At 39.3% G+C, this 24,295-nt stretch overlaps 1 protein-coding gene across 5 annotated transcripts in view; it reads left to right on the top strand.

Moving 5' to 3' along the window:
• The window catches only part of RFTN2 (raftlin family member 2), a 103,530-nt gene that overhangs the window by 29,050 nt on the left and 50,185 nt on the right, over window positions 1-24,295 (top strand). For 4 of the 5 annotated variants that reach the window (XR_008522599.2, XM_054548772.2, XM_054548773.2 and 1 more), the window contains exons 2-6: window positions 6,527-6,710; window positions 8,471-8,611; window positions 8,914-9,028; window positions 13,107-13,386; window positions 15,891-16,100. Coding sequence is in view for 4 of the 5 variants with exons in the window: in XM_054548772.2 (XP_054404747.1) it covers window positions 6,527-6,710; window positions 8,471-8,611; window positions 8,914-9,028; window positions 13,107-13,386; window positions 15,891-16,100 (930 nt within the window). In the remaining variant the exon portion in view is untranslated. 5 annotated transcript variants of the gene reach the window in all.

Here is a 24,295-nt window from a genome sequence, read left to right as displayed (position 1 = left end):
GCAGGTCTGTTGGAGTACCTGGCCGGCCGTGTGAGGTGTCAGTCTGCCCCTGCTGGGGGGTGCCTCCCAGTTAGGCTGCTCGGGGGTCAGGGGTCAGGGACCCACTTGAGGAGGCAGTCAGCCCGTTCTCAGATCTCCAGCTGCGTGCTGGGAGAACCACTGCTCTCCTCACAGCTGTCAGACAGGGACATTTAAGTCTGCAGAGGTTACTGCTGTCTTTTTGTTTGTCTGTGTCCTGCCCCCAGAGGTGGAGCCTACAGAGGCAGGCAGGCCTCCTTGAGCTGTGGTGGGCTCCACCCAGTTCAAGCTTCCAGGCTGCTTTGTTTACCTAAGCGAGCCTGGGCAATGGCGGGCGCCCCTCCCCCAGCCTCGCTGCCGCCTTGCTGTTTGATCTCAGACTGCTGTGCTAGCAATCAGCGAGACTCCGTGGGCGTAGGACCCTCTGAGCCAGGTGCGGGCTATACTCTCCTGGGGCACCGTTTCCTAAGCCCGTCGGAAAAGCACAGTATTCGGGTGGGAGTGGCCCGATTTTCCAGGTGCCGTCTGTCACCCCTGGAAGGGGAACTCCCTGACCCCTTGCGCTTCCCGAGTGAGGCAATGCCTCGCCCCTGCTTCGGCTGGCGCACGGTGTGCTCACCCACTGACCTGCGCCCACTGTCTGGCACTCCCTAGTGAGATGAACACGGTACCTCAGATGGAAATGCAGAAATCACCCGTCTTCTGCGTCGCTCGCGCTGGGAGCTGTAGACCGGAGCTGTTCCTATTCGGCCATCTTGGCTCCTCCCCCCCAATGCTGCATTTCTTAAGCAAGTGCTAGGGTTGCTTAAGTAGCTGACACCCATTCTGCTAAGTTTGAGACTGGGGCTTTCCTCATATTGCCAGAGGTTACCAATGGAGAGTTTTCAAGCGGCCACCAGGACTCATATTCTTTTCTTAAGTGATCCTTGAACAGTTTGTTGACTGAAACCTCAAGCACTCTGGGTTGTCCAGCCATGCCACATAGAAAAACAATCAACTTCACACAGGTAATGATAAGCACATCATAATTACCATCTGGCCTACAGTATTGAAAGATACCAGGAGGATTTCCAAGACCTATTATTGTGTTCAATTTTATAATTTATAAAGACACACCTTCACAAAAATGAAATGCTCACCTCTACTCATATTTGTAATCAACCACAATCTATGGACTTTTGTGTTTCACTTTAGTCATGTAAATATTATTTTTTAAATAAGCCTTAAAATTCCTTACACCATCATTAATTTTTAGGTTTTCATTTTGCAACCTACGTTGCTGGATAATCAAGTAAAACTGCCGGGAAAGTATCAAAGTTCTTTATTTTTCTTGCATCATTTTTGAGGAAGAAAGCATATGCCTTTTTAACCAATAAAATAGATGCCATTGTACTTTTTAAAAATTGTTGACTTAAACATAAGAAATAAACCTACAAAAACTCCTAGAAGAAAACAGAAGAAAAGCTTCATAACACCGTACTTGGCAATGATTTCTTTCTTTTTTTTTTGTTTTGTTTTTGTTTTTGTTTTTGTTTTTTTGAGATGGAGTTTCACTCTTATCACCCAGGCTGGAATGCAGTGACACGATAGCTCACTTCAACCTCCGCCTCCCGGGTTCAAGTGATTTTCCTGCCTCAGCCTCCCAAGTAGCTGGGACTACAGGCATCTGCCACCATGCCTGGCTAATTTTTGTGTTTTTAGTAGAGAAAGAGTTTCACCATGTTGGCCAGGCTGGTCTCAAACTCCTGACCTCAGGTGATCCACCCGCTTCGGCCATTGAAAGTGCTGGGATTACAGGCGTGAGCCACTGCACCTGGCCTGACAATGATTTCTTGGATATGACACCAAAGCACAGGCAACAAAAGTAAAAATAGATAAATGGGACTATATCAAACTTAAAAGCTTCGGTGCATCAAAGGACACAGTCAACAGAGTGAAAAGTCAATATGTGGAATGGGAGAAAATAATTTCAAATCATATATCTGATAAAGGGTTAATATCCAGAATATAAAAATAACTCCTACAACTCAACAACAAAGAAATAACCCAATTTTTAAATGAGCAAAGGGTTTGAACAGACGATTCTCCAAATGGCCAATAAGATGTGAAAAGATTCTCAATATCACTAATAATTAGGGGAATACAAATCAAAACCGCAATAAGTTATCACTTTATACCTGTTAGAATAGCTACTATCAAAAAAACAACTGTTAGTGAGGATGCGGACAATTAGAACCCTTGTGCACTGTTGGTGGGAATGTAAAATAGTTCAGCCATCATAGAAAACAATATGGAGTTTCCTCAAAAACTTATAAATAGAATTACCATATGATCCAGCAATCCCACTTCTGGGCATATATTTAAAATAATCAAAAGCAGGATCTCAAAGATATATTTACACACCCATATTAATAGCAACATTATTCACAATAGTCAAGAGGTGGAAACAACCCACATGTTCGTAGACAGATGGGTAAACAAAATGTGGTATATATATTCAATGGAATATTATTCAATCTTAAAAAGGAAGGAAATCTTTTAACATGCTACAGCGTGCGTGGATGAACCTTGAGGACATTACACTAAGTGAAATAAGCCAATCACAAAAAGGCCTACAGTGTTGTAAAGATACGAGGAGGATTCCCAAGCCAAGGCACATCCCTTATTCTTAGATTGAATTTTACAATTTACGAAGACACACTTTCACAAAAATGAAGTGCTCACCTCTACTCATATTTTTAAAGTTATCAACCACAATCTATGGACTTTGTGTCCATATGATTTTGTGTCAATATGATTCCTCTTATATGAGGTATCTAATGTAGTCAAATTCATAGCCAAAGAAAGTGTAATGATGGTTACCAGGGTCTGAGGACAGGAAGTAATGGGGAGTTGTTTAATGAGTATAAATGTTTAATTTTTTCAAGCTGAAAAAGTTCTGGAGATTTGTTTCACAATAATGTGTGTAGGCTTAACACTACTGAACTGTACACTAAAAAATGGTTAAAATGGCAAATTTTTGTTTTTACTACAATTTTTATACATTTTAATATATATTATATATCTTTTTATTGTAGTAAAACATACATGACATGAAATTTACCATTTTAACTATCAGTAAGTGTACAGTTCAGTTACATTAAGTACATTCATATTGTTGTGCAGCCATTACTACAATCTGACTCCAAATGACATTTAATTGGGTGGTGAAGGGGGTATTATGGAACTAAAATAATGAAATAAAATTAATTACTAACTGCTGAGTATCTGGTAAAAATACAGAACCATTGAAATACTTTCAAATAATCTATATGTAGTAGCAACTTAAGTGCCTCTTTGAACTTCGTAAGTGCCTTTTTTGTGTGGGCTTCTGCAGTTCTTCACTATCTGGGATGATGGCAAGATTGCAAAGAACAGAGTGTTGAGCTGCCTAAATTTCCCTGAAGTCTAACCCAAAGCTCTGGGAGGCTGTACTTCTCCCAACCCTGAGTTCTTGATTTCTGGGGTTTCCTTCCAATCAGTGATGCTAAAGTAGACGAGGTAGGCAACATGAGGCAACATATGCCCTGACAGTGACTCCAACCAAGTCAGCAAGAGCAGCAAGGCCAGCAGTATCCAGAAGTTCTCTCAAGCCCACAAGCTCATGTGAACTTTTCTGAATAAAAGCCACATTCTTCCCCTTCATTAAATCATTATTTGTGGTACAATCTTCTCCCAAATTTCTTTCTGGATTTCATTCAAAGATGGAGCTAATTAAATCCCATTAGCTCCACCTCTCAGTATTTTTTCTTCATTTGCAACATGGCTTTTTCTCATTGTAATATCATTAAAATGAGGAACATGTGGTGGAGCCTTATGCTAGAGACTCCTGAAGTGAATATGACCTTTAACTCTATTTATTTGGATTCTCGGTATGTTCTTAACCATCCCCACTTCCATGATCAAAAGAATTTTTACAAATTCCATGTCACTGCCTGTTTTTCTCTGTTTTGTCTCTCTTTTCCAAGGCCTAGATAATGTGAACAATTGTTCCTGACATTGCTAACCTAACTTTTTTTATTTCCACTAGCTAATCTTGATTGCTTGCCTTTTTTATGCAATAACTTCATTTCTTAATTCCCCTTATGAGCAGTATTTCCAATTTAACATAGTGACCTAAGGAACATGCTAGACATAGAAAGACATGAATACAGTAGGTTCCTTTCCCTTAAGGAATTCTCAGTCTAACAGCCAAGACATATAAACAAATAACTACGATACAATCTGATAAGCGCACTAGTAGAAGGACATGCAGCCCAGAGGAAGGAATAATTAACTCAGGCTGGGAGAACAGGGAAGGAAATGAAGTCCTGGTGGCATGAAACAGAGTGGCAGGTTCAGAAACACCAAGTCCTTCCAGCATCCCAAAGCAAGACACGTAAGAGAAAGACTAACACGCATGGAGGCTGAATCAAGAGGCAGAGGCCAGACTATGAAGATTCTTTTGGATTACACTAAGACATTTCCACTTCCTGCAGTAAACGATTTTCTTTAAATTTTTTTAGAATTAGTATATAGTTCTAAAAATAAGTTTAGGTTATGTTTCATTCCTTAGTGTTAAGAGTTGCTTCCATTTTGTTATAGTTTTTCAGTTCCTTTGTTTAGAAATCAGAGTTGGTAGTCAAAATACTAAAGAGCAAAACCAAATGAATCACAGAATTGCCACACCAACAAGCAGAGCTGGGCTGTTTACAAGGAAGCCCAGCTGTTTCTTCAAAGTCCAAGATCATTCTCTTTGTTTTCATTCCTATTCATAATGATGAAGAAAATATATTGTAAGTAAACTATTAATTTAAATCCAAAAGAGGGTGAAAATTGGAGGAAGTGAACACTTCCTGGTTTATATAACTTTTCTGTTGAGCGCTTATTTTAGTTTTTGAAGTTGGCATGAATACCCACTGATGGTGGATTTGTTTCATCATGTGGATACTAATGTAAGGGTAGGAGGGGATTTCCTCTGGCCCTTCCTCCTCATCTGCTTCTTAACCTCCTTCCTGTGCTCAGGCAATCAGCAGCAGTTCTTTGCCAGACACCACTCACCACACTGACAGAGGTCAACAGCCAACTAGGCTCATATCTGGAATTAATTTCATATGTCTTGTTACTTAAGAGATAGTCAAAATGCAGGTCTATTTCTAGGTATTCTTGATTGTTTTTCATACCATGAGAAATATTGTTGTAGCAAATAAAGTTGTTATTTAAATTAATATTGCTGGATCATTAAGAACATTTTCTCAAATAACACACTCTTTTCCTTTTACTATTCTAAGGTCTGTACAGATAGTGCTATTCTATAGTTTCTACAGATTTGCTATCCTTCAAGGAATGGTTTAATTGCAAATCAATTTTGCATTTAAATTTCCACTATGTTTAGAATTTTTATTTATTAAAGAGACTACTGGATATCTGTACTTTTTCATTCACCTTTACTCAAGCATTTACATAAGCGCCATGAGAAATTATACGTTTAGCTTCCCAGATAAACTTAAAACACAGTGCTTTGAAAGAGTAATTAGAAATAAGAAAGCACTTGACAAGTGCTGCCTAATAAATGCCATTTCTCCCATTTTTAATTATTAGATTGGTATGAATTTTATTTTTAGGAAATTATGCATCCCGGCTGGGAGCGGTGGCTCACACCTATAATCCCAACACTTTGGGAAGGCAAGGCAGGAGGCTTGCTTGAGCTCAGGAGTTTGAGATCAGCCTGGGCAACACGGCAAAACCTCGCCTCTACAAAAAATACAAAACTTAGCCGGGGGTGGTGGCATGCACCTATAGTCCCAGCTACGTGGAAGGATTGTGCGAGCCCAGGAGGTGGAGGCTACGGTGAGCCATGATTGTGCCACTACACTCCAGCCTGGGGGACAGAGTGAGACCCTCTCTCAAAAAAGAAAAAAAGAAAAGAAAAGAAATTATGCATCTCATCTTCTTCAGTCATAAAAATGACTGGCTCTTCAAATTATTGTATCTCCTATGTATGTCTTCAATATCTATTAATGGAAATATAGTCACTCAAATGAAATCTTAAAAAGTGAAACTGACAATTGAAAAAATTCATAAGACATTGTATTTCTGCTTTAGACATATTGGTGATATTAGGTATCTACTAATTTGTAAGGTCACACTTTTCCTTTTTTCTGAAATGACTTTAAAAATGTATAAATACATGTTAATGTAACTTTATCTGAGATTAAGCCATTGGAGTTTTTTTTTATTTGTTTTGTTTTGTTTTTTTGTAGAGACAATGTCCTACTATGTTCCTGTTATGTTGCCCAGGCTGGTCTCAAACTCCTGGGCTCAAACAGTCCTCCTGCCTCAGCCTTCCAAAGTGCTGGGATTACAGGCATGTGCCTCTGCACCTGGCCAAGATCTTTTCCTATTCATTAGTATTATCACACATAGGTAGAAATAATGTATAATTCAATCTTAAGAATACGCAAATTTCTATTTGCTTTTGATATTTCAGCTTCATCAAACCCAGAAGTCATCAAGATAAATTCAATTCTGGATATAGTAACAAAAGTGGAAGACTATTATCTTAAAGGATATATTGTCGGGGCTATTCATCCTGTTATACAACCTGTGGGGCAGCGAAAACACCTACCTGCAAGTTGCCTATACAGAGTGGTGCTATCACGCTTGAAATTAAGGTAAGCATGCTGTTCAAGAAAGAGGCAGGTGAGGGTGACAGTTCTCTTTGTCTAAAAGAAAAAAAAAATTTGAATCAAGTGACAGAGAATAAAGGACACATAAGGGTTTTAGTTTAAAGCACATTTTCCAGCAGTGGAACCTGGATTGAAGCAAGGAAATGTTACACCTCCTTCCTTAAAACTCCTGATTGATTTTTGCTTCTTGCAGACAAATGTGTCCTAAGTGAGGATGTCAGTGAACAAAGGGGAAGCAAAATAGATTCCAGAGGCACCTGGAAGCTCCTGTAGCCACTTCAGCAGATGCAGGAGAAGCAGTGAGCTACAGATACTATCACTAGGCTAAAGAGCTGACCAGACCTACCAGGTCCACTTTCACTAAGCTTTCTGACTGTCCTACATTGTTTTATTAATAGTGGCAACAGAAACTATCTCTACATTCCAAAACTTTTTTTTTTTCAAGACAGAGTTTTGCTCTTGTTGCCCAAGCTGGAATGCAATGGCACCATCTCAGCTCACTGTAACCTCTGCCTCCCGGGTTCAAGCAATTCTCCTGCCTCAGCCTCCCAAGTAGCTGGGATTACAGGCTCCTGCCACCACAACCAGCTAATTTTTTGTATTTTTAGTAGAGATGGAGGTTTCACCATGTTGGCCAGGCTGGTCTCGAACTCCTGACCTCAGGTGATCCACCCACCTCAGCCTCCCAAAGTACTGGGATTACAGGCATGAGCCACTGCGCCCGGTCCATTCTAAAACTTTTAACAACAGAAAGACCTACTATGACAAGTTCTCAAAATTAGATAGACCTCTTGTTAACCTTTTTCCAAAATCTAATTTAAAAGCTAACCATTGTAGTGTTTTTTATTTTAATAGCTACTTTTCCAAACAATACTGCAACCATTTTTGCCAGCCTAGAGTGTAAATTTGATAGTTTTCATGGTAAAATAATACTGTTGTTCTTTCCAATGAAGAATAAAAATAACCAGACAAATATCTTAAATCAACACTTACACAACACTTTACCTAATATGTTACTTAATGACAGGGATGCATTCTAAGAAGTGTGTCCTTAGGCTGTTTCATCATTGTGTGAACATCATAGAGTGTACTTACACAAACCTAGATGGTATAGCCTACTATGCACCTAGGTTATATGGTATAGCTTATTGCTCTGAGACTCCAAACCTGTACAGTCTGTTACTGACTGAATACTGTAGGCAATGGTAACACAATAATAAGTATTTGTGTGGCTAAACATACCTAAAGATGGAAAAGGTACAGTAAAAATATGTTACTCTATAATCTTGTGGGACCACCGCTGTATATGCAGTCCATTGTTGACAGAAACATTATGCAGTGCATGACCGTATATCAAAACCATCCTAAAAACCAGGGAAAAAACTACATTTTCTCTTTACGGTGATGGATCAACAACAATCACTTTATGAGAGGGCTAAGCAGAGAAGGAAAAATGAAAGCAGAGGAAAACTAAGAAAATAGGAAAATTTCAAAACACAAGAAAGGGCCTTAAAAAATTCCAGGTGTGATTTTAAGGATCACTGTCTCCCATGGAGTAATTGCCTACTTTAACATGTCTGGCAGGGTGTGTACAGGCTTCAGCTTTCACTAGAATATGAAGCCTCATCAGATATTTACTAGTTCAAGCATTACTAAGCAAACATGACATTTTTGCACAGTAGTAATGCTTATGTCCTAATTACAAATGTTATCAACCATGTGTGACTTATCTTTTCTGCTTTTAGGATTACTTCAGACAGGCTTAGCAGTACCCTTGCAAGGCTAAGAATAAGCAAAGAAAAAAGATCAGAAAAGAAGAAAAAGGGAAAAGGGCAATATTTACTTGCATTTAAATGGAATTTTTACTTCTGCTTTTGTTTGATAAGGTATAACAACAATCTAAAATTATTTCTTATAACTTTATTAAAACTACAGACATGAAGCTTTTCTTTCTTTCTAAATTACAAGTTAAATTAATAGCAGTTTAAATTAAGGAAATTTGAGTTAATAGAAGTTATTGTGCTTTTCTGGTATTTTTATATAAGAAGATAGCCATCAAGCTTGAAATAATAAAAAATGATTACCTTGACCCTGTTTGTGAGTCTCTCACTCATTTTCACATGAGTATATTAGCTGAAAAGCGGCAATTGGCCTCCAATCATAAACATATATATTCCCTCTATTACAGCCCAAAGAATTCGGCAGCACCCAGTGGACAAAGACGCCCAAGGCTTGTGATTGAGGAATGTCCCCTAACTTCTGAGGCACAAACAAATGACGCAGCAAAAGAACTGATAGAAAAGGTACTAAATTTATGCACTTTTTCATGGGATATTGAGAAACATTTGGTATTTCATCTTCATCAATTTCCTTTTTTACCCCCAAAAGAATAAGGAAATGACAGGTAACTTTTCTACCAGAATTTAGAACATATCGAAGTACTTGTGCCAAATTGTAAAGAGTTTAAAACAGAAATACAGGCCAGGTGAAACAAAATGGACAACCAGAACTAAATTTAAACAAATATAAGAAGTTTAATGACAAACCTGATGAAATAAAATGGAGGAACAACCATTATTTAATGAATGCTATTGGGAAAGTAGGCAATTGTTCTGCAGAGAATAAATTCCACATTTCAGATGAGATAAAGAGGTAATTTTTTAATATAAAAAAACAAAAGAAAATGGAAGAGTAAATATAGTCAATGAATAGATTAAGGAGTTTGAGTATATAAATATAACAACTGTACTAGGAAAACTAATCTTAAAAAAGAAGAATCAAAGAGAAATCTGCAACAGATATGTCCTATGGGAGCTTCATTTTCAAAATATACATTACAGGAAAGGAATACAAATCCATGAAAGTAATATGCAGTCTTACGTGGACAGACAGAGACTATGGACAGAAAATATAAAAGAAAGAAACGTCAATAATTAGGAGACAGTTGGTAACAGGTTCAACCTAATAATGTTTAATGTAAATAAAAACTGAGAACTAATACCTCACCAGTATTAAACCGGGAAATCTAATTAAAATCCGGTATTAGCAAAGCTTTAAGACAAGTTAAGGCCAGGTGTGGTGGCTCACACCTGTAATCCCAACATTTTGGGAGGCCAAGGCAGGAGGATCACTTGAGGCCAGGAGTTCCAAGACCAGCCTAGGCAACATAGCAAGACCCCCAACACTACAAAAACTGAAAGAAAAAGAAAAATCAGCTGGACATGGTGGCACATGCCTGTAGTGCCAGGTACTCAGGAGGGTAAGACAGGAGGATCACCTGATCCCAGAAGTGAGCCTGCAGTGAGCGGTGATCAAGCCACTACACTCCAGCCTGGGTGACAGAGCAAGACTCTATCTCTAATAGTAATAATAATAATAATAATAATAATAACAAAGAAAAGCTAACATTCATAATAGAACTGGCATTGTAACAAATTAATGCAGTATTCCTGAATATCTACTTAGTAAGAAGAATCATAAATCCCGTTTTGTCTTTTTTTGTTGTTGTTGTTAAAGAAAATAGGCTGGAGTATAGTGGCACAATCATAGCTCACTGCAGTCTTGAACTCTTGAACTCAAGCAATTCTCCTGCCTTAGCCACCCTGGTAGCTGGGATTGTAGGCATGTGACATCACGCCCAGCCAATTTTTTTATTTTGTAAAGACAGGAGTCTGTATTGCCCAGGCTAGTCTTAAACTCCTGGGCTCAATCGATTCTACTGCCGTGGCCTCCCAAAGTGCTGGGATTACAGGTGTGAGCCAACATGCCTGGCCATAAATCCCATTTTATTTTTTAATCTCCTCCTTAGGAACTGATTTTATGAAAATAATTGAAAAGGGGAAAAAATCATTTTTATACAAAGATATTTAACCAACAGTGAATAAGGGTCCAAATTCTCAATAACTGGAAGACTTTGAAAGAGACAATGATGGATTAATATAATAGAACATTTTATAGGCATTAAACATGACAACTATATTGACTGTCAAGAGAGAAAAGTCTATACAATATAACTTAATTGAAACTTAAATGAAAAGTTAAATGCTATATGTATATTGATTGAAACAAAAAACTTGTACATTCATAAATATTCTAAATTGATGGGATTTTATGGTGAAAGGTGTTTCTTTTCCATTGCATTGACATATTTATAAGGTTTTACTTTTTATTTAAATACATACAGCTAAAATCTAAGGCATTTCCTTTCAGGTAAGAAACTGAAATGTGTTCGCTTGTTTTTCTAGTTGTTTCCAAGCGTTAAATACCATGTTTGTAAGATTACCTGTGGTTTGGGGATAGCCAGTTATAGTTGCTAATGATTATTTCCCATTTAGGTACAAAGTCACTATTCAATAAGGGTTTTTAGTCTTTGAGACTAAATTTTATAAACAAACTATGCATACTGTTTATTAGTACTATTCTGGGAAATTTTTTTTCTGGTAATAAATCCACTCCAGCCAATTTCTTTTGAAAACAAAAATGTAGCTACTAATTTAGTCTTAACAGATCACCATCAGAGCCCTTGTTTTGCATTTGACTTCCTAGACACAGTTAAAGATCTATTTAAACAGGAAAGTACTGTTATTTCAGCAATTAGAGTAATGGGGTTATTTCATTAAGAGAAAAGCTTCAGGAAACATAGCACATGAAATATTTGAGCATTGCTCCGGGTATGAACAAGAGCCATAGATGAATTGCCAAATATTATTTTTGAGCAGCTGCCTTGTGTAAAGAGTTGGTTGTTGAACAGCTAACTTTTAAGTCAAGTTCTAACATTATATCAGTGTTCACTCTAATTTTAAAATTCGGTTTATAAGTATTTTTCTCAGAATTTTAAACTAAAAATAACATTTTAAAAATATCAATCCTCCAACTTGAAAATGGAAAAAAATTAATACTATATTTGTTACCAGTCCTTTCCAGATAAAATTTCCTAGTAATAGAAAAAAGATTTTCTGCTTCTTTTCACTCAAATCAACTAACAAGCACTGACGATAAATTCACCCATTTCTACCTGCAGAATGCCATATCTCTATCCTGCCGTCTTCTTCTCTCCCAGGACAACTGATATAAAGGAAAATTTGTGGTTGTTTTAAATGGTTACAATATCAATATGTTAATTCATAGGAACAAACACTATTTCACCAGCTCTAGTCCTTTGTCCTAGCTCCACACACCCACACTCTCTCCCTGCTCTCAGAATTCTCCTGCCTTACAAGCTGGAGCTGAGTGAATTAAGTTGCCCCCGTTGACTGGGCATTGCTCTCTGTTCTGCCCCAGTTCTTCCTGGCTTTTCTCATTCCATTTCATTCTGACTCTAAATGTTTGCATTTGCAACCTCCATCATAATTCTTTTTCTTTCTCCTCCTCCCAAGTAACATTTACAACATTTAATTTAAATGTTTAAAACAGTAGCCATATAAAAGACATTGCTATTTCTTCGTTTAACTAATTTAACAAGTACTTATAGAGCACCTATGAGTACAAAACACTGCAATACAAAGAAGGATAAGACATAGTCCCCTATGTCAGCCTTCAAAGGAGCGGCCAGTTGAACACATGAGGAAAATAGAACAAAGAAACGAAGTAAAAACAGAAAGGAACAGGCCTTAGGTTTTTGGCTGTTACATTTAAACAAAAGCTAAATCTTACCTATATGTCAATGGGAAAAGTGCTGAGTTTAAAAACAAGCATTCTTAAGTTCTCAAAAATTATTTCACTGATATTATATCATATGCTTCAGAATCCTATTCTCTAATTGATAGGATTGAATCTAATCCTATGTATTTGGCCCACATAGGAGACAATAGCATAAAGACATAAGCCGATCAGAAAGCTTTGTAAGAGTAGTGGTATGAATTGGGCTGTGCTTTATACCTACACATTTGTCAAGAATCAGTCTTTTAACATTTTTCTTTGATACCATCAAACAAGCAAAACTATATTTATTTTGCTTTTAATTTAATAAAGCTCTTCTTTATTAATGAAGATGTATTTGGTAATGTTATTTTTAGGAATTTCTTGGAATAGGTTTTAATTTTGCTCCAACTGGGGACACCATTGTTAAATGGTCTGCAAAAATCATGCTACAGAATTATTAGTTCTTCCCAAACAGTGGCCCTTCAGGAAAAAATAATTCCTGTTTTCATAACTTCTAAAGTATATTTGGTTCTGTTTGAAGGTCATGATGATCGTGTGGCATGGTCTTGGGGGCAGTGCTATTTTACAGGTGATTCATTAGTTTATGAATGAGTCTTTTGTTACTGGTCACGTTACTCCCTCTTCTAGTGGATTTCCTCAATAAACCTAAAGGTTAATTGATAAAGTAATCAATGAAAATCGAGCTTACATTTTGTTCTGCCATTTCTTTTTAAATATCAGATTAATTTCGCTGCTAAAAGAGGAATGAAATTTGTTGGATTCATATCACAGCCTTATTCTCCATATAAATTCTGCAATGGAACCAACCATGATGGAGATATAGAATCGATGCTACATGTGAGACACAGTTCAGATGAAAACTGTAGAAGTTGGAATGAAGGGACATTAAGTGGGCAATCATCTGAAAGTGGAATTGAGGAAGAACTTCATCATGAAAGTGGACAGTATCCAATGGAACAAAATGGCAGCCCTAGTTCCTCTAAATCAAGAAAGGGAGAAGGTAATAGACAAGATTAGTAGAAAGAGAATATACTACAGCTTAGATTAAGCAAAATAAGTTTTTGAGGTTTTTTTTTTAGAAATATGAGGCAAAGTAAATTGCTAAAGATTATAATGACTAAATGAATTAATACAAACTTGTCATGATTTTTAAAAGTTGTTACAGCTAGCAATAAGGCAGGGCAGTTTTTTAGACAGTTGTCTCTGCCAGGACATACAATGCCATCCACATAATGAAACTTTGTGTTGAAGATTGGTTTCTATTTAGTCATCCAAAACTCCCTCGTAAATTGGAGGCTGTACATGTGTACCAAATAAGTGAGTCTATTAAGTCTAAAAAGCTGTTCTGATTTATGCTTGTACTAATAAACAGCATGTGAGAATTTTTGTTTTGGCCTTTCCCATTTCATGGATGGTTTTCACCTTTGAAATTAATTGGCTTTCTTTGATCATCAACTAGAATGTGAAACTGGCACATCATGATGAAACAATTAATATAACAATAGTCCCTGCATCCTAAAATAACTTTGAACAACAGTTGTATTCTTCTGTGCCAGCTAGCAAGTCTTCCCAAGAAACTGAGAGTATTTTATTCATGCATTTGGGACCATTCAAAGTTTTCTGATACCTTTGTGGGCATGCTTTAAAAAAGCACTACCAGAGAAAAGCAAAGGCTACGTATACCTTAGCATTAACAACATGGGCTCTGGAATCAGATACCTCAATTTCTTTATAAAAAGGGGTAATAGTAAGAACTCTCTCATTGGGTTGTTGTGGGAAGTAAATAAGAAATGTCTACAAAGTGTTTGACCCACTGACTGGTACAGAATAAACTCTATGTTAACTGTTATTAACTGATCCTTCCATCAGTGTTGGCACTGGAGGAGCACACCTTGGTGTCAGGCTTTCTGGGTTATGTTTTGATGTGCTCAGCATCCTATACATGGCATAGATTCATTTAGCCACATAAGCTCCACCTCCTGAAGAAATAACTGGGAGCATTTACCAACTTAGATCGCACCCATCTCCACCGTCACCACCACCCTCCTCTTTTCTCACCCGTTCCCTAGCTAACAATGTCCCTGATTTTTCTGCAAATGTAAAAATTATAGGAATGTGTATTAGTCTGTTCTCATGCTGCAAATAAAGAAATACCTGAGACTGGGTAATTTATAAAGGAAAGAGGTTTAATTGACTCACAGTCCAGCATGGCTGGAGAGGCCTTGGGAAACTGACAGTCACGGCAGAAGGGAAAGCAAACATGTCCTTCTTCACGTGGTGGCAGAGAGAGAAGAATGAAAGCCCAGCAAAGGAAGAGGCCCCTTATAAAACCATCAGATCCCGTGAGAACTAACTCACTGTTATTAGAACAGGATGGGGGAAACCACTCCCATGATTCAACTATCAATATCTGATCCCTCCCACAACATGTGGGGATTATGGGAACTACAGTTCAAGATGAGATTTGGGGGGGGACACAGCCAAACCATATCAGAATGTAAAAGCGAACAAGAGGTATCGGAATTATGGTCAGAGAGCTATTCACTATCTTCCACCCATTCCTGCCTTTAAACTCCATGTGAGTTCCCACCCTTACTTTGAGAAATAGACAGATGTCTATTTCTATTCCTTTAAGTTCTATATCCAATATAGTACTTAATGTAATGTCAATCTTTAGATTCCTCTCTCTCAGTATTTTTAAAGTATATACTTCTCAATAACTTTTCTGTAGCAGTGGTTTTTAATTAGAAGAGGGAGAATGGGGGTAGCAAGAATTCACAAAAGACCTCTTTGAGTATCTGGTGAAATCCATGGAATCCAGATACTTTTGTCTGTCACACAGGTGATGTTAAACTTCCTAAAACACAAACATAGGTGTGGATCCACAGACCCCACATTAAGAATTTGCCAATTCCTAGCAAAGCAGAAGATATTATCCAGCATTTCCATGTCTGTTCTAGGGTCACTCTCACACGTGTCCAAGGAGATACAAAGTTTGTAATAACAGAAAAATTGGAAATATTGCATATGTCCACCAAAAGGAGACTAGAACATTGGCATACTATGTAGCAGTTAAAATAAATGAATAAGATCTATGTGGCTATTTACATTTTAAAGACATGTTGAACAAAAAGTCAATTCATATCTACAGTAGGATACCATTTTTTAAAAATTTTTCAAACTGTAAAATGTTACATATCATTTATGGTTATATAAGTATGTATTAAAAGATTAAAAGCTTGCATGAGAATGATAAACACCAGCTTCATTTTAGTACTTATTTCTGGAGAATAGAATTAGAGGATACCACATAGCAGCCTCAACTGTATCCATTTCTCATTTCTTTGAAACAATAGTCTGAAACAAATATAGCATATTATTGACATTTGATTAAGCTGAGTGCTTGTTTGTATGCTTAGAATATCTCATGATTAGTGAAAAAATTAAGAATCTTTGATTAACAAAATTATAATTTTCCCCTTTTTTCTCCTTCTGAATGCCTAGCCTCAGACAACAAATTGTATACAGTCTTCAATGCTTTTGATGATGATTCAACCTCCTGGACCTATCAGGAAGGCATCCTGTCAATGAAAGTAACAAGAAAAGGATCAGTCATTAGTACACTTGATGCTGATTGGCTGGAGTTAACTACCTTTTATTATAAACAAGGCTTGTCTTTAATTGATTCTTTTGTATTCTGGGAAACATCTAAAGGTAAGTTTTATGTTAATGATATTTTATATCTGAAGAATTTGAACTTGTATCAAAATCTGTGAAAATGTTTTTACCTCTCACATTCCATGGCTGAAGGTACAGAAACCATTCCTAAGGAAATAAATTCCAGCTGTTACACAGATACATAGCTTTAATTTAAAATCTTAAAGCTCATTCAGCGCAATGGACACTTAAGGAGTGTGGGCAGAATTATAACCTAAAATGTTCACTGTTGGGTTGTAACTGGGAAACCACTGCGTGATTGACTAGGAGAATTTTCCAAATAAGAGATACTATAATAGTCCAAACGGGAGGTTTATGATGGCATTTCATGATTACTATTCATATTTATTACATTATCCCAATTTTGAACACTATCTACCATGTATATAGTCAGTCTATACCTGATTCTTTCTATAATTTGTATAGAAAAGTCATCTTTGGTTTAGAAAGTGACGTTGGCTCTGTTCTTACTTTTGTCTTCACCTTGTCTTTCATCCCTCTCTAGCCTTCCTCATTTAGTTACAATGGAGTATGTAATTATTTGTGTCTATCACGAAAATAAAGACAAACTATAAAATATTATCAAAAATTACATTCTAGGAATTTTTTTAAGAGATGAGTGTTAAAAAAAGAAAAAGAAAAGGTAGTAATGAGACTAGAAAAATGCATTAGGAAAGGTGAAGTTTATAAAATCCAGGATAATTAGGAACTCTTAACTCTATGAGGTTAGAGAAAAGAATGAAAAGCAAATAAGATCTCCCTGTACTTTACTATTGTTAAATCAGCCTAGTATTACCTTAACTGATCCAACTAAAGACTTTGGATGATATTTTAAATTATCAGGAGTCATGTTCCAATAGGCCCTTTTAACTAGCAGTATTAAGGACCCAATCATTGGAGCACCCAGAAATACAAAACCTTGCGTAGTGCTTGGCACATAGCAGGTGCTTAATAAACATTTCTTAGTATTTTTCAGTAGGCCAGGCACTGTGGCTCATACCTGTAATCCCAGCACTTTGGGAGGCCAAGGCAGGCAGATCACTTGAGTCCAGGAGTTCGAGACTAGCCTGGGCAATATGGCGAAACCTCATCTCTACAAAAAATGCAAAAAGTTAGTCAGGCATGGTGGCAGCCACCTGTATTCCCAGCTACCCAGGAGGCTGATGTGGGAGGATCACCTGAGCCCAGGGAGGTCAAGGCTGCAGTGAGCCATGATTGCACCACAACATTCTAGCCTGGGTGACAGAGTAAGACCCTGTCTCAAAAAAATAAAATAAAAATATATATGTGTGAGTGTGTGTGTGTGTGTATATATATAAATTAAAAATATTTCTTCATGTTTTTTGGTTATTGGAAGCCTCTTCCACTTGGTCTTTTATTTATTTTTTTATTATTATACTGTAAGTTCTAGGGTACATGTGCACAACGTGCAGGTTTGTTATATATGTATGCATGTGCCATGCTGGTGTGCTGCACCCATCAAATCATCATTTACATTAGGTATTTCTCCTAATGCTATCCCTCCCCCCTCCCCCCGCCCCACGACAGGCCCCAGTGTGTGATGTTTCCCACCCTGTGTCCAAGTGTTCTCATTGTTCAATTCCCACCTATGAGTGAGAACATGTGGTGTTTAGTTTTCTGTCCTTGAGATAGTTTGCTCAGAATGATGGTTTCCAGCTTCATCCATGTCCCTTCAAAGGACATGAACTCATCCTTTTTCATGGCTGCATAATATTCCATGGTGTATATGTGCCACATTTTCTTAATCCAGTCTATCATTGATGGACATTTGGGTTGGTTCCAAGTCTTTGCTATTATGAATAGTGCCACAATAAACATACGTATGCATGTGTCTTTATAGCAGCATGATTTATAATCCTTTGGGTATATACCCAGTGATGGGATGGCTGGGTCAAATGGTATTTCTAGTTCTAGATTCTCGAGGAATTGCCACACTGTCTTCCACAATGGTTGAACTAGTTTACAGTCCCATCCACTTGGTCTTTTATAGCAATAGCAAAGTTTCATAGAAAGAACATGGGCTTTAGAATCAGACAGACCAAGGTTTAAATCTTATGTCTTCTACTTATTAGCTGTGTCATCTTGGGAAGTTAGTTGAGCTCAGTGAGTCTCAGTTTCTTAAAGAGGAATAGAAATACTCCTACTTTTTATTGTTGTGACGCTGTAACAAGATATAATAAATGTAAAGTGACTCCCAGAATGCCTAGCTTATAGTCAGAGTTCATTTTCTGGTGTTAGTTTTCTTTCCTGCCACTTGTTATGTGCAATTACAGTACTTTTAGTGTGGAACATCTATTTAGAGGTTGGTTTATGCTTCATAATGTCTCTCTCTCTCTCTCTCTCTCTCTCTCTCTCTCTCTGTTTCTCTTTCTCTCGTGTTTCTCTTCTCTCCAAAAAGTTTAGTTGAAGCCATTTCAAATTTTGGTGTGTGACTAACTGCTGAACAGAAAAACAAAACATATGCTTTTCGCAATCTCTCTCAGGCATCCCTGCCTTGGGTCTTGCCTGATGAAAATAAAATTAGCCACAGCAGTTGCCAGCCAGGCTCTGTGTGGCTTTTGTTCTTAAAGCTTCAGAAGCTATTTACAGAGCCCCAGGGAGACTCCCTCTCTCAGCAGCTCATGGGGTGGAGGGGGTCACGGAGAGGGGGGTGCAGAATCTTCCCCTCTCAGCAGCTCTGGAATGTCTCATTAGACATTTGACATTGCAGGCTATGGCAAGCCCCTCATGAGCCACGTCGGTCTGTGGGGTCTGGCAACTGAGCATGTCATTTGGGACTTTCCTGGGAGTACACAGGGAAGTTGCCAAGGGGAAATTGTGACCAATATCTGTGTCACTGTGAGAAGCAATCAGAGGAAGCAGGGCTGAATTGGTCGCTTTGTTTTGGTATGTTTGATGCCTGACATCTAAAGCACATGGGGAGGGTGGTGGGGGCAGACAATGCATATTTTGTTTGGTCTTGCTTCTATCCTCTTCCAAAATATTGTCAGAAGTTAGCCCACCATGAGGAATGGAAGAACAAAACCAGACAGCGCTCAGAAATTTAAATATATTACCCCACAAATCACATTGAATAAAATACCTCCCTCCAGAAACACGGCGGGGACGGGGGACAGATGTTTAAAAAGTTTTCTACTTCAGCAGTCAGAGTGTAAAAGTTGTAAGATCTGTGAAATTCCTTCTCAGTGTCCCTCCATGCTCACTCTAACAGCCTTTTCTGCTGTGAAACACACCCTGGGACACACACACACACAATTACCCTCGAGGTTCCTATACTTCACCAGCCTCCAAATGCCCCACCACCGCCAGAGCATAGTCTTTCCCCACCTTAGGATACCACATCTTAAGGTTACATTTTGATTTTTTAAGAATTCTTTTCAGATTTCACTTGTTATTCATTTCAATCTTTCCACTCCTATAAAAATGTTTGTGTGGCACTAGTGGAGGAGAGGTAGCACAGTGAAGAGTTAGGATGGAGTTATAACATTGAAACTCATTTCATATATGCCAGGACCCATGCCAAGCACTGGGTTTATAATATTTTTCCCTACTCACAAGGCGCTAGCCGTGTGGCATCAGGCAGTCAGGCAGTGAAAGTGTCAAAGCATATATATCTAATTTCAAAACTAAGAAAATTGTGTGACATGACCATAGAGTATATTATGGTGAGAGCACCAGGGAAGAACCCGCTTAAAGAGGTGGTCGGGAGGTCCCCTCTGAGAAGGCAGCAATCACACTGAGACTGGGCAGCTAGAGAGGAGCAGACCTGTGAGAACCAGAGGTAGGCCATTCTAGGCTGGAGAAACACATCTAAAGGTACAAAGACCTTAGGGCAGGAAAGAGGAACTGGGAAAAGGTCTGTGTTTCCGGAGCAAGGCAAGCAACAGTATGGCTCTGGACACAGTGGAAGAGGTAGGCAGCAGCCAGTCCCTACAGGGTCCTAAACAGGAAGAATGCAACGACAGCAGCTAACATCTATTTTGTACTTGCTATACACCAGCGTTGTGCTAAGCATTTTGCATTCATTAACTCATTTAGTCCCCACAGCAACCTGTGAGGTAAAGATGATTATGGCTGGGCATGGTGGCTCACGCCTGTAATCCCAGCACTTTGGGAGGCTGGGGTGGGCAGATCATGAGGTCAGGAGTTTGAGACCAGCCTGGCCAACGTAGTGAAACCCCGTCTCTACTAAAAATACAAAAAATTTGCTGGATGTGGTGGCGGGCGCCTATAGTCCCAGCTACTCAGGAGGCTGAGGCAAGAGAATCACTTGAACCAGGAGGCAGAGGTTGCAGTGAGCCAAGATCACACCACTGCACTCCAGCCCAGGCGACAGTGCAAGACTCCGTCTCAAAAAAAAAAAAAAAAAAAAGATTATTCCCTTTTTTTTTTTTTTACGTTATTTATTTATTTATTTATTTATTTGTAGATGGGGTCTCACTGTCACCCAGGCTGGAGTGCAAGGGCACAATCATAGTTCACTGTAGCCTTGAATTCCTGGGCCGAGGCAATCCTCCCACCTCAGCCTCCCGAGTAACCAGGACTCTATGCACGCCACCACACCCAGCTAATTTTTTAAATTTTTTGTAGAGATGGTCTGACTTTGCTGCCCAGGTTGGTCTCAAACTCCTGGCTTCAAGTGATCCTCCAGCTTTGGCCTCCCAAAGTGCTGGGATTCCAGGCGTGAGCCATCGTGCCAGGCCATGCTTCTTCTCCTTTTACATATGAAGGAACTGAAGCACAGAGATTTTACATAAAGTGCCTGTATTCACACAACTAGGAAGTGGTGGAGCCACCTAGACGGAGTGTGTGCTTTTACCAAGATATTTATTCCAATTCATTCATTAGATTTAAAGAGGGAGTCATGATCTCATTTGCAATTTTTAAAGAATTTCTAGCCAGGTGCGGTGGCTCACGCTTGTAATCCCAGCATTTTGGGAGGCCAAGGCAGGTGGATCACTTGAGGTCAGGAGTTCAAGACCAGCCTGGCCAACATGGCAAAATGCTGTCTCTATTAGAAATGCAAAAATTAGCCAGGCATGGTGGGCGCCTGTAGTTCCAGCTACTCAGGAAGCTGAGGCAGGAGAATCTCTTGAACTTGGGAGGTGGAGGTTGCAGTGAGCCGAGATCACACCACTGCACTGCACTCCAGCCTGGGCAATAGAGTGAGACTCCATCTCAAAAAAAGAAGAAAGGAAAGGAAAAGAGAGGAGAGAAAAGAGAAGGGAGGGGAGAGTAGGGGAGGGGAGGGGAGGAGAGGGGAGGGGAGGGGAGGAGAGGAGAGGAGAGGAAAGGAGAGGAGAGGAATTTTTTTGCCCTCATTATGAGAAATGGATCACAGAGGGCAAGAGTGGAAGTGTGGTGGGGAGGCTGTTAAGAGGCTGTTGCAGTGGTCCCTAGAGAGATGATGGTGGAGATGGAAAGAAGTGGATAGGCTAAGATTCTTTTTAGAGTTACCATATGTGCCTTCCCTCTACTTCAAAGATGCTCCTGGGCCCACCTCTGGGCAGTTGAATACCAAAAATGACAGGGGAACCAAAAATACTAAAATGGAGTATTACCTCTCTGCACCTTTACAGGAATGTCAATATCGTATCCAGCTAAAAGACAAGACATGTCCAGAAAAGTAAACCATTCCCTGGGAGCCCTTCAAAAGTGTGCTTTTCAAACCAGGGTTCGAGTACCCTCAGGATATGCAGCCTTGTGCCAAGGAGTACACAAGTTCACAAGTGTGCAGAATATAACTCTTCCTGGAGTGTCAATATTACTTTAAGATTGAGTAGCTTTTACGTAAGATGAATATATTTGAAAAGAATGGGCCAGCACAGTGGCTCATGCCTGTAGTCCCAGTACTTTGGGAGGCCAAGGTGGGAGAATCCCTGGGGGCCTGGAGTTTGAGACCAGCCTGATGGTAGAGGGTCTTGCCTCTGTGTTGATGGCGGCTGACTGATCAGGGTGGTGGTTGCTGAAGGTTGGGGGGTGGCTGTAGCAATTTCTAATTTAATTTTTTTCTCTTTGGGGATAGAGTCTTGCCCTGTCGCCCAGGCTGGAGAACAGTGATGTGATCTCAGCTCACTGCAACCTCCGCCTCCCAAGTTCAAGCAATCTTCCCATCTTGGCCTCTTGGGTAGCTGGGACCAAGGTGTGCACCACCACACTGGCTATTTTTTTAGAGACAGGGTCTCATTATGTTGCCCAGGCTGGTCTTGAACTCCTGAGCTCAAGTGATCCACCTGCCTCAGCCTCCCAAAGTGCTGGGATTACAGCATGAGCTACTGCGCCTGGCCAGCTGTGGCAATTTCTTAAAATAATACAATGAAATTTGCTGCATCAATTGGCTCTTTCTTTTTTTTCTTTTTTTCTTTTTTTTTTTTTTTTGAGACAGAGTCTCGCTCTGTCGCCCAGGCTGGAGTATGGTGGCGAGATCTTGGCTCATTGCAAGCTCCACCTCCCGGGTTCACGCCATTCTCCTGCCTCAGTCTCCCGAGTAGCTGGGACTACAGGCGCACACCACCACGTCCGGCTAATTTTTTGTATTTTTAGTAGAGACGGGTTTCACCGTGTTAGCCAGGATAGTCTCGATCTCCTGACCTTGTGATCTGCCCACCTCGGCCTCCCAAAGTGCTGGGATTACAGGCGTGAGTCACCGTGCCCGGCCAGCTCTTTCTTTCACGAAAGATTTCTCTCTAGCATATGATGCTGTTTGACGGCATTTTAACCACAGTAGAACTTCTTTCAAAATGGGAGTCAATCCTCTCAAACCCTCCAACTGCTTTATCACCTAAGTTTATGTAATATTCTAAATCCTTCATTGTCATTTCAACAATGTTCACAGCATCTTCACCAGGAGTAGATTCCATTTTAAGAAACTACTTTCTAGACTGGGCACTGTAGCTCACACCTGTAATCCCAGCACTTTGGGAGGCTGAGGCAGGAGGATCACTTGAGGTCAGGAGTTCGAGACCACCCTGGCCAACATGGTGAAACCCTATCTCTACTAAAAACACAAAAATTTGCCAGCCATGGTGGCTCAGACCTGTAATCCCAGCACTTTGGGAGACCAAGGGAGGTGGATCACTTGAGGTCAGTAGTTCGAGACCAGCCTGACCAACATGGTGAAACCATGTCTCTACTAAAAATACAAAATTAGCCAGACGTAGTGACACGCCTGTAATTTCAGCTACTCAGGAGGCTGAGGCAGGAGAATTGCTTGAACCCGGGAGGCAGAGGTTGCAGTGAGCCAAGATCATGCCATTGCATTCCAGCCTGAGCAACAAAAGCAAAACTCTGTCTCAAAAATAAATAAATAAATAATAAATAAAAATGCAAAAATTAGCCTGGCATGGTGGTGCATGCCTGCGGTCTCAGCTACTCAAGAGGCTGAAGCAAAAGAATCACTTGAACCTGGGAAGTGGAGGTTGCAGTGAGCTGAGATCCTGCCACTGCACTCCAGCCTGGGAAACAGAGTGAGACTCCATCTCAAAAAAACAACAACAAAAAAAGAAAGAAACCACTTTCTTTGCTCATCCATAAGAAGCAACTCATCCATTCAGGTTTTACTACGAGATTGCAGCAATTTAGTCTCATCTTTAGGCTCCATTTCTAATTCTGGCTCTCTCACTATTTTCACCACATCTGCCATTACTTTCTCCACTGGAGTCTTGAGTCCCTCAAAGTCATCCATGAAAATTGGAGTCAACCTCTTTCAAACTCCTGTTCATGTTGATATTTTGGTCTCCTCCCATGAATCATAAATGTTCTTAATGGCATCTAGAATAGTGAATCCTTTCCAGAAGGTTTTAATTTATTTTGCCCAGATCCATCAGAGGAATCACTATCTATGGCAGCTATAGCCTTACAAAATGTATTTCTTAAATATATGACTTGAAAGTCAAAATGGCTCCTTGATCCATGGGCTACAGAATGGATGTTGTATTAGCAGGCATGAAAACATTAATCTTCTCGTATATCTTCATCAGAGCTCTTAGGTGACCAAGTACATTGTCAATAAGCATAATATTTTGAAAGGCATCTTTTTTTCTGAGCAGTAGGTCTGAATAGTGGGCTTAAAATATTCAGTAAACCATGCTATAAACAGATGTGCTGTCATCCAGCCTTTGTTTTCCATGTCTAGATCACAGGCAGAGTAGATTTAGCATAATTCTTAAGGG

The sequence above is a fragment of the Pongo abelii genome, chromosome 11 (assembly GCF_028885655.2).
Source record: "Pongo abelii isolate AG06213 chromosome 11, NHGRI_mPonAbe1-v2.0_pri, whole genome shotgun sequence".
Taxonomy (NCBI): domain Eukaryota; kingdom Metazoa; phylum Chordata; class Mammalia; order Primates; family Hominidae; genus Pongo; species Pongo abelii.
This window is presented reverse-complemented; position numbering and strand designations above follow the sequence as displayed.